Raw genomic sequence first — 9,696 nt, 5'->3', positions numbered from 1 at the left:
TGTTTTTTGAGATCACTAGCTGGTTGAGCCGGCTTCAGGAACGAGCAATTCCAAAGACGATCCTCCAGAGACTGGCCGCTCCGTGACAGGGACGCACATGTAACTGTCCACACAAAACCCGGTCTTTTCCCCGTTGTTCGTTCCAGTGTTGGTTCCTCGGCAGCGGGTCGGACAATGGCGAGGAGAGGCTCGAACGGCACCTGGTCTGTTCTACTCCGAGGTACGTAGTTATTCTACAGTCTTCAATGCTCCGGGAGATTGTTTTCTTTATCGCACCGCGCAGCCATCTTCTTTCTTCTTTCGAAGGAGTTGAGTGGTGGGAGGGCGTTACGAAGATACACCGTGCGGTGGCGCACGAGTCGACGCATGACGTGGTCCACGGGACATCTCATTGGTCGAACTGTGGGCGCGTCAACCAGTCAAAATCATCGATACATAAACGGTTTCCTATAAAGTGATGTTACCCATCTATTACTTCTATACTATATGGTTTTTAACCGTTATTTTAAGCCTTAAAATTTAAGGTGTGAACTATTGTTTTTTTGCAGACGAATCGAGAATTTCATACCGAATTCTATACTTTCGTCATTAACAAAATATTTCTTTTATTTCAATTATTAAACGACAACGTGCGTAGAATTTATTACAATAGCTATATTTGTTGTAAAATGAATATATGTAGTGAACAACACTATTACTGCTTTTATATATTAAAAGTACAAATATATTTTATATTGAGCCACACTTTAAACTATTCCTTTGGAAGTATTCCATACTTTCAAATACAGTCAACTCATTATCGTTATCATAATCACAAATGTTCTACTTAAATCTGTTATCTTGTATATTGTGGTTTATATAGCCTTTCATGTATTGGTATGAACATTTATCTCGAAATCAAACTTACTTGTTAATTTGTGGAATGAATATTTCGATTCAGTTGAAAAAGTTCGTTGACTTGATTATGTACATCACAGAGTTTAGTGCGCATGCGTCTTTTAAAGTCACAAAAAGTCACGCTCGCTGTTGGAGAACTTTTACTACGCATGCGTCAAATTCGTAAGAAATTTAAAAACAATTTAATACATATGCGAATATCGCTTTATTCCAAATAATATTACGACGTTAGGTATGTAAAATTTGACACAGAAATTAAATCTTGAACTCGCAAGTTATATGAAAATTTGTTTCTAATCGAATCTACAATATTTAAAACCGCCGCGCTTAGTGTACGTAATTGTCATAATTCTTAAATTGCACTATCAGTTGTGATCTCGTTTATCATTTAATAAAGATACACACACTACATTCCATAAATTCGTGACATATACATACGTATCGCACTATCAGTTTCAGTATCACGAGATCTCTTAATTCGAAAATCCAAAGAATTATTGGCGAGGTTACTCTACGTTTATAAACGTTTTTTATTTACTTGCAGGTATTGTTTAGTATTCAAATGTATTGCAATTGAATTATATTTACATATACAATTTTCTAATCTGCATGGAATGTATTACGCGATTATGTGCTGCCCTCCTACTACACTGCAATACTGTCCACGCGTTCTTTTAGAGATTTACTAAATAAAATAAAGTGTTTCAAAAGTTTTGATATTACAATTCCTTTATTCGTTATAAATACTTTCGTTAATAAAGGATCACTCGTTGTTTCTTATAGGTTATATGCAACGTTCTTTAACTTTTTACGTGTTCTTTTTATATTTAAAATATAAATTGTTTATCAGGAGTCATACTTGTCGAATAAATGAAAATATTTATTTTTCAGTTGTCGATACAAAAGAAATATTAACATGTATTATGAACAGCAAAGTTCTACAGATCTTTCTAACAATTTCAAAATCGTAAGTACACGTGTACAATTTTTCTGCAGTTTCAAACGGTGTCAAATACATTTTTTTCAGGACCATATCATCGATCTTCGAAGTGATACTTTAACAAAGCCAACACGAAGAATGAGAGAAGCAATGTACAATGCAGAAGTTGGTGATGACGTTTTTCACGAGGATCCTACAGTTAAAAGTATATATGGTGTTTTGTAAATTGTGCTATGTTTTAAAACAAATCGAGTTTGAAAGTGTGTTCAATGTATATAAAAGGATTCATCTGACGTGTCCACTTCGTGACATGCTGATTCTACTTGTGATTACCAAAGCGCGCGAATCTGACGCATTTTCAAATACCGTTTGTTTTTAGGAACATTGTTTCTTTAGTTCGTTCTTTTATCTTCTTTTTCCTTTTATTCTTTGCTCGTTTCTTTTGTTTTTCATACAAAATCACATCCTGACTAAGTATACAAAGATTTTGCATTATATTACCTAATCACTATTTTATTAAATAATAAACTTACAGTGCTGGAAAATAAAGCAGCTAGCCTGGTGGGAATGGAAGCAGCAATATTTGTACCCACTGGAACAATGGGAAACTTGATTGCCAGTATGTGTAATATATCTTAATCTAATAATTCACCAAATTTTTTTTTCTCATGTTAATTTTGTTGAACTCAAGTTATCAATCATTGCGATGTCAGAGGAAGCGAAGCATACTGTGGCTCAGATTGTCATGCTTTGCTTCATGAACAATGTGGGGCAGCCCAAATAGCCGGAGTGAATCTTAGAGTTTTGCAAAACAATTGTGATGGTTCCTTTGACATTCATAAACTGGCACAGATGCTCAGAAAGGACAGAGACCATGAACCAATTTCAAAATTGGTCCTAATAGAAAACACAGCCAGTGGAAAAATAGTTCCCCATAATTGGATTACAGAGCTAGTCGCTTTTTGTAAGAATCATAATTTGAAGTTGCACATGGATGGAGCAAGACTCTTTCATGCAAGCATAGGATCTGGAAAATCTGCTGCAGAAATTGTTGCAGGCTTTGATTCAGTGAGCTTTTGTCTCAGCAAAGGTTTAGGTACATTTTCGCAATATTTTTTTTTAAGCTAATTGGATGTGTTTTGTGTTGTTTCATCTGAAATTATTTTGGTAAGGTGCCCCTGCCGGTTCTATGCTCTGTGGAGGCAAAGACTTTATCAAGAACGCCAGGAGGGTCAGAAAGGTGTTGGGAGGTGGAATGAGACAAGTTGGTGTCTTAGCAGCAGCTGGATTAGTGGCTATCGAAGACACGATTCCAATCTTGAAAGAGGACCACCGGAGAGCCATCCTCTTAGCCAAATCAATAAAAACAACTGCATCAAGTATCACATATCAAGGACGACCAATGTTTTCATTAGATTTAGACGCAGTACAGACGAACATGGTTGTCGTTGAGGTTGATGCCAACGCTATCAATGCCGCGAAATTTGCAAAACGTCTAAGAAACGTTTACGACGACGAAGACGATAAAGTAATCGTCAAATGCTTGGCTTTGAACGATTCGATTGTTAGGTTTGTACTGTATCATGAAATTACAGATGAACAGTTGTTTTTGGCCATCAAGAAGATTAAATATGTGATGGAGAATATGCTACAATGACCGATGATCAGAAATTGTTATTGTTACGTAGTATATATTAAATGTATACTTGTTTTTAAAGTTAAATTTCAAGTTAATAAAATAAAGATCATGTAATACATTGTCTATGACTCAGCTTACTTGGTAAAACAGTACCTGTGCGTGAACCTATGGGTTCGAAACCATGCTAACGGTGAATGTTTGGGTGTGAGACCGTACTATGATGGAATTAAACATAGCAGATCCCTGCAATTTGACCTGACTTATACACAGTTTAGCATATCAAAAGCCAAGGCTTTAAGATTTGTATCCAGTATCATATTAATTTTTAACAATAAATATTAATAAACAATCGAAATTAACTTCTAAGTAATGTTCAGTTTATGACAATCATCTTGCAATATTTGAATGTGTCTGACAAAAGTTTTGTCCTTAGTGCGTATTCTATATCGTACATATATTCGAAGTGCAATAGATATATACATGTCATCATTCATGTAGTTGATGTACATAGTTCATACATGCATTAACATTACATATCGCAACTGCATTAGATATGTATACGTGTTCATGACCAATAAAATTGTTACTTTTGTGTATTATTGCATTCGCTATTTGCAATTGTAAATGCAGTAAAATGCATTGTTATTATTTAAACAATCATTTTATTTAATTGCCTTCGATTTGAAAATAGTGTATATAATATTATGAACATGTCAATAGGTTATTGTAAATAAATTTTTATACATATCTGCATATGTATATATAAAAAAGTAATTATAATTTTACGATCGTTTATATAATAAACAATCGTTTATGTGAATCATTTGTATTTTCATATGATCGACGTCAGTAAAAACTTGATGCAATAAAGTGCATCGACTATGTTTGTCAACAGTTTCATTGAACGAAAACAATATTTTTATGTGCAATTACAATGCAACTGATATTGATATAAAATAAAAAATGATGACAAGAATGTACTATTTTTAAATAAACATATAACTTCGACATGGAAAGATTATGGTAATAACATTAGCCAACAAACCTAAGATAAATTAAACTTTAAAGTTATAATGAACGAGGAATGTCCAAGCTGTAACCAAATAACAAATACATCATGCTCGAGGCTCATAAAAGACACATGTGGTCATAGTAAATGTCGGATGTGTTTAATATATGAAGAACAAGGATGTAAAGCATGTAATAATGAACACATTGTACAAAATATTGGAAATTATGGTAAAAAGTTATTATAAACACTAGATAAATACACTAGGTAATATTTGTGTCATGTTAATATTATAAGTTTATATTTATTTTGCAGACTGTCAACCCTCAACAAAAACAAATTTTAACAAATTTTCTTCTTTCAATAAAAATATGAAGTACAATGATGAAGTAGTACTTCCATTGGAATTAGTTATTAACAAACATTCTAGATACAAAGCTAAAGATCTAGAATTGGGTTCAGTCAATTGTGTAAATAGTTCAGAGTCATCTTATGAGAATACAAGTATTAAAAAGACAGAAACTTATAACAAATCTATTATCACTGAATGTAAAAATGATGTTTCTGATAAGTTATATATTTCCAAAGAAGAAACTGAGAATGAGACATTAAGCCCACGCAAATTTCTAAACCACAATTCATCTACAGAGAATTGCTACAATGAAAGAAGAACAGATAGTTGTGGTTCAGTATGTATATAGCTTACATGAGTTCTAATTATGCTTGTAATTGGGTTACATAATTATTATTATTTTTTAGGACCCTAAAACAGAACCTCCAATGGAGGAGAAGTTAGTAAAAAGTAAATTGATTAAAAATTTTGGAAGCAATCACATTTTAATACTGCCAGGTTCTCCAGAAAGATATAAATGTAGTATTTGCAATAAAATTTTTCACAATAAAAAAGGAAAATGTTATCATGATGCTTGTGCAACAGGTATCAGACCTTACAAATGTTCTTTCTGCGATAGAACTTTTATCAAACGTTCTCACTTTGAATATCATGAACGTGTTCATAAGGGATATAAACCATACAAGTGCCATCTTTGTGAAAAAGCGTTTCCGCAACGGAATAAACTTAATAGGCACATGTTTTCACACAGTAGTAAGTCATGTTGCTAAACATAAACAAGATAAAGGATAAGTTGAATAAATTTAATTGTTAGGAGCTACTGTATTTCTAGAAGAGAAGCAGTTTGTTTGTCCTCAATGTAACAAGAGATATACTAAAAAGGATGATTTAAGAATACACTTGAATACACATAATAACACAGCTAGATATTCTTGTAAGGCCTGTGAAAAAACTTTTGGAATATTGACAAATTTGAAGCGTCATTTAAAGATACACACAAGTAAGTATCTACATAAAATAGAATTTGTTTAATACATTCATTGCTGAGTCAATATATTAACAGATGAAAGACCTCACATATGTGATGAATGCAACAAGAGTTTCAAAGACAAATCCCTTTTAATTCGCCATAAGAAAATACACGGGAAATATCGTCCATTTTCATGTGCACACTGCAGCAGAGTATTTCTATCCAAAAGCGAATTGAGACGTCATCTAACGGTTCATTCAGGTAAATTATTGATAACAATGTATTGTAACGATATATAATTACATGGAAATATTTATTTCAGGTGAGAAACCATTTTCTTGTACATATTGTCAAACCGTGTTTAGAAGAAAAGATAATTTGCATCGTCACATTAGACACCATCATCCAGACAATCCGGATTTTAAGAACGCCGAATTACAGGACACTGCGTCCACGACAAATACAAACTCAGTCAAAAGTAAACTAATAAATTCGACACAGAAACAGAAACCAAAAAAGGCGCAAAAAATAGCTTCTAATTCGTTACCAAAACATTCGGCTAAAGTGTCGATGGTTTATGTAAGTTCTAATGATCAAATTAATTCTAGATTAGATTCAATGGGTAATATCACGCCAGTCATTAGAAATACTAGCGAAGTAAGCAATGCAGTTCCTGTCATTAACGGACCAATTAGTGCTAGGAAAATAGAGGATAAAACTGATACTAGAAAAAAAACATTTACGTACACAGAACCAATACCTTTAGCTGAAGCTGTAGTGATAAACAGACGCATCGAAGAGAAGTTGTATCCGCAAAACGTATCGAATCATAATTATTTTTTCCGAAATTATTTAAATTGTCCAGACAAATTACATCCTCCACTTATGAATCAAACGTGCCGAACAAGTTCTCTTTCAAAAAATTCTGTGTTCGCGTCTCTTAATGAAAATCCAACTTCAGAATCTGTTTCGGAATCACAGATCAGCGTTACGCGTCACAATGTAGACAAATAAATTTTAAATCACGCAACAGTGGTTTGTATAGCGTGATGAATTATTTTATGGAAAAATGTTAAACGTGAAAAATTAAAATTATTTTCTCATTAATTATTAAACAGCAAATTATATTAAAAGATTTTACTAAAAAATCATACATAGCATTCCACTGCCGAAAAACATATTCAATGAAGAAGATACAAATCATTTAATTAGTAAAATAATTATTTATGTATATGTAATTAATTATGGAAGTTATTTTTTAATAAAGTAATATAAATGTATTGAATGATGATATTTAAATATTGAAAAATTTTATTTATTTTTATCGTATTTCAAATAAAAAATGTTTACAGCAAAATCTTATATAAATACATTAATTTATATTCGTAACTATTAATTGTCATTGCCTCAAAATCTTCAAAAAACGTAAATATAAAATTTGATATTATAAAATTACATAGATCTGAAGAAGAGGATTTGATTTTAACTTTTGATATCACTATCAATTACTTACAAATATATTACCAATTTTTGCACAAGTTTAAAAAGAAAAAAATGTTTATCCATCATTTTCATGTCAATATAAAATAATTAAATTAATTAATGCTTCATAGCAATTTTACACTACAGTTGTATCAAAGTAGAAAGAGTTAACTATTTTTCAGAAACTAAAATTAAGGAGATAGAATATGTTTAATACTATGTACATATTATACGATGTATTCTTAAAAATTGTTGTAACTAGTCCAATTTCTAGCATTCTTATATTTTTTATTACTTTCTTTACCAATTTCACTACTTCATTTCAACCTCTCACACAAACAAAAATTTATAAAATATAATTATTTACATATTATGCTCAATTATATTGATAATACACAGTATTAAGAAAAATTAAACTACTTTTATATGTCTTATTAAGATAATAAAATTTACAAAGTGTTTGTATGAATTTCTGTTTGGAAACACTCAATGTTTAACAAACAGAAAAATTAGAAAGCCAAATGATTTTTAACTTCTTTAATGAATCATGTAAATTTAGATGTCGTTTTTTAAAAATCCCATATAAGTAACTAATATTCAGAATTCTCCATTCCATAGTCAACATGTACATAATTTGAAAGACCTCTGTCTATATCATATAATTAAAACTATCAATTCTTGCAAGTATAATAAAAAGATGACCCTACTTATAACTTTGTTTTTTAACATGCCATGAAAGTCTATTCTCATAAAATTGTATAACTATTTGTGGGCAAATCAAATTTGCCTCCTTTGCGCTAACCAAATCTATTTCCTCTGTTCCTTTCCTAAAAAAACACATTATTTGTATTATTGTTGTTCATGTTAAATAGACATTAGGCAGAAACTAACCATTTCATTAAAAACATTAATTCCCCAGTAAAGTCTGTAGCACCAATGATTTCGTCAGGTTCCAGGTTTCTCTTGAATCCATAAATTTTTTTGTCTGGGTCAACAGCATCTGCCTTACTCATAATTAAGTGTAACCTTTACTAAGGTATTTAGCCGTATATTTTTTTCACCTAAGGCATATGCAATTATTAATAACAAGTACATACATTCCAAGTAATTTTGTACATGTACAAGTAAAATTTTAAAAAATGTTATTTGAAACATTTTACATTTCATTATTCAAAAATGAAATAACATATTTTGAAAATTATATATACTTCCAAAATTTAATTACAATCATAATTTTGTTACAGATGGTAAAAATAGGTTTTGTTTTTTACTCATTTAAAACGATTTTGAGGTTAACACCGTGTTAACTGAAGAATTTAGTACTAATTACAACATCACCATCAGTAACATATATTTTTAATTCCAATTAATAAAATTGCAGTGTTTATAATATGAACGTTATGGAAATAAATGCAATGGATTTATACTAACTTCGACTAATAACATGTAAAGTTGTAATTGATTTGTACACAGTTTAGCGCATCAAAAACCGGTATGTGAAGTTTTATATCTTATATGATATTAATTTTAAACAATAAATACTAATAAGTATTCAAAATTAACTTTTAAGTAACGTTCAGTTTATGAAATTGTATTTTGTTAAACATCATTTTGCAATGTTTGCAAACTGCTGACAAAAGTTTTATCCTTAGTGCGTATTCTATTTCGTACTTATATTCGAAGTGTAGTAGATATGCACATGTAATCATTCAGGTACTCGCATGTATATTTTATACATACATAGGTATTAAATATTCGCAACTGCATTACATACGTATTTGTGAACATAACCAATAAAAATTGTTACTTTTGTGCATTATTATATTCGCTATTTGAAACTGTAAATGCATTAAAATGTACTGTTATTATTTAAAAAATCATTTTATTTAATTGCCTTTGAGGTTCGAGATTTTGAGGTTAAGACCGTGTTAACTGAAAAATCTAGTACTAATTACAATATCACCATCAGTAACATATATTTATAATTTCAATAAACAAAATTACAATATTTATAATATAAACGTGACAGAAATAAATGTAGTGGATTTATACTAACTTTGACTAGTAACATGTAAAGTTGTAACTCCAATTTACATTTTCATTACAGCTCGTTCAATCTTGTAGTATAAATTTAAAAATCTGTTTCATTTTGTGTTTCTCACTAACAAGAATTAATAACCTTGTTGAGAAATAGTACTGCTGACATTGACTTTCTTTTTCTGTTTTGTTTACAAACGCGTTTATGCTTGCACTTTCATTTCAGATACTAATTACTCAATGAACAATATATTTAATTTGATCAATAATACATATTAAATTTTACAAATATTTTTTTATTCAGATGAATCTGTATTGTATATATCATGCATGTATATATGGTTGGTAGAAAATACATCCAGTATCATTA

The 9,696-nt window shown here is 30.5% G+C and overlaps 3 protein-coding genes across 6 annotated transcripts; 2 read left to right on the top strand and 1 right to left on the bottom strand.

Annotated features, from left to right (window-relative positions):
- Positions 1 to 1,313: 1,313 nt before the first annotated feature.
- On the top strand, positions 1,314 to 3,597 carry LOC144472325 (L-allo-threonine aldolase). 2 transcript variants are annotated; one of them, XM_078185297.1, is made up of 6 exons: positions 1,314 to 1,441; positions 1,789 to 1,864; positions 1,925 to 2,042; positions 2,373 to 2,456; positions 2,529 to 2,933; positions 3,010 to 3,597. In XM_078185297.1, the coding sequence occupies exons 2-6, from the start codon at positions 1,814 to 1,816 to the stop codon at positions 3,492 to 3,494; spliced, it is 1,143 nt and encodes a 380-aa protein (XP_078041423.1). In that variant the 5' UTR covers positions 1,314 to 1,441; positions 1,789 to 1,813; the 3' UTR covers positions 3,495 to 3,597. The 2 variants fall into 2 exon arrangements, with proteins under 2 accessions (XP_078041423.1, XP_078041424.1); XM_078185298.1 differs by lacking the exon at positions 1,314 to 1,441 and adding an exon at positions 1,489 to 1,680.
- Positions 3,598 to 4,000: 403 nt separating this feature from the next.
- On the top strand, positions 4,001 to 6,865 carry LOC144472957 (uncharacterized). The gene is made up of 6 exons (XM_078186435.1): positions 4,001 to 4,715; positions 4,801 to 5,174; positions 5,245 to 5,590; positions 5,670 to 5,837; positions 5,901 to 6,068; positions 6,130 to 6,865. Exons 1-6 carry the CDS (start codon positions 4,550 to 4,552, stop codon positions 6,819 to 6,821), a joined length of 1,914 nt encoding a protein of 637 aa, XP_078042561.1. The 5' UTR covers positions 4,001 to 4,549; the 3' UTR covers positions 6,822 to 6,865.
- On the bottom strand, positions 6,102 to 9,673 carry LOC144472958 (chromobox protein homolog 3-like). 3 transcript variants are annotated; one of them, XM_078186436.1, is made up of 3 exons: positions 9,346 to 9,673; positions 8,181 to 8,350; positions 6,102 to 8,116 (listed from the first exon to the last, which is right to left on the bottom strand). In XM_078186436.1, the coding sequence occupies exons 2-3, from the start codon at positions 8,300 to 8,302 to the stop codon at positions 7,993 to 7,995; spliced, it is 246 nt and encodes an 81-aa protein (XP_078042562.1). In that variant the 5' UTR covers positions 8,303 to 8,350; positions 9,346 to 9,673; the 3' UTR covers positions 6,102 to 7,992. The 3 variants fall into 3 exon arrangements, with proteins under 3 accessions (XP_078042562.1, XP_078042564.1, XP_078042563.1); XM_078186438.1 differs by lacking the exon at positions 9,346 to 9,673 and adding an exon at positions 8,961 to 9,306; XM_078186437.1 differs by lacking the exon at positions 9,346 to 9,673 and adding an exon at positions 8,721 to 8,949.
- Positions 9,674 to 9,696: the final 23 nt, after the last annotated feature.

This window comes from Augochlora pura, chromosome 7 (assembly GCF_028453695.1).
Source record: "Augochlora pura isolate Apur16 chromosome 7, APUR_v2.2.1, whole genome shotgun sequence".
NCBI classification, from domain to species: domain Eukaryota; kingdom Metazoa; phylum Arthropoda; class Insecta; order Hymenoptera; family Halictidae; genus Augochlora; species Augochlora pura.
This window is presented reverse-complemented; position numbering and strand designations above follow the sequence as displayed.

Bases quoted from the DNA above. Each gene is read 5' to 3' on its own strand.
- LOC144472325 (XM_078185297.1), top strand. From the start codon at position 1,814: ATGTATTATGAACAGCAAAGTTCTACAGATCTTTCTAACAATTTCAAA. The intron at 2,043-2,372 runs GTATATATGGTG...ATAAACTTACAG, and splicing joins CGAGGATCCTACAGTTAAAA to TGCTGGAAAATAAAGCAGCT. The intron at 2,934-3,009 runs GTACATTTTCGC...TATTTTGGTAAG, and splicing joins TTGTCTCAGCAAAGGTTTAG to GTGCCCCTGCCGGTTCTATG.
- LOC144472958 (XM_078186436.1), bottom strand. From the start codon at position 8,302: ATGAGTAAGGCAGATGCTGTTGACCCAGACAAAAAAATTTATGGATTC. The intron at 8,117-8,180 runs GTTAGTTTCTGC...GTGTTTTTTTAG, and splicing joins TTAATGTTTTTAATGAAATG to GAAAGGAACAGAGGAAATAG.
- LOC144472957 (XM_078186435.1), top strand. From the start codon at position 4,550: ATGAACGAGGAATGTCCAAGCTGTAACCAAATAACAAATACATCATGC. The intron at 4,716-4,800 runs GTAAAAAGTTAT...TTTATTTTGCAG, and splicing joins ACAAAATATTGGAAATTATG to ACTGTCAACCCTCAACAAAA. The intron at 6,069-6,129 runs GTAAATTATTGA...TATTTATTTCAG, and splicing joins TCATCTAACGGTTCATTCAG to GTGAGAAACCATTTTCTTGT.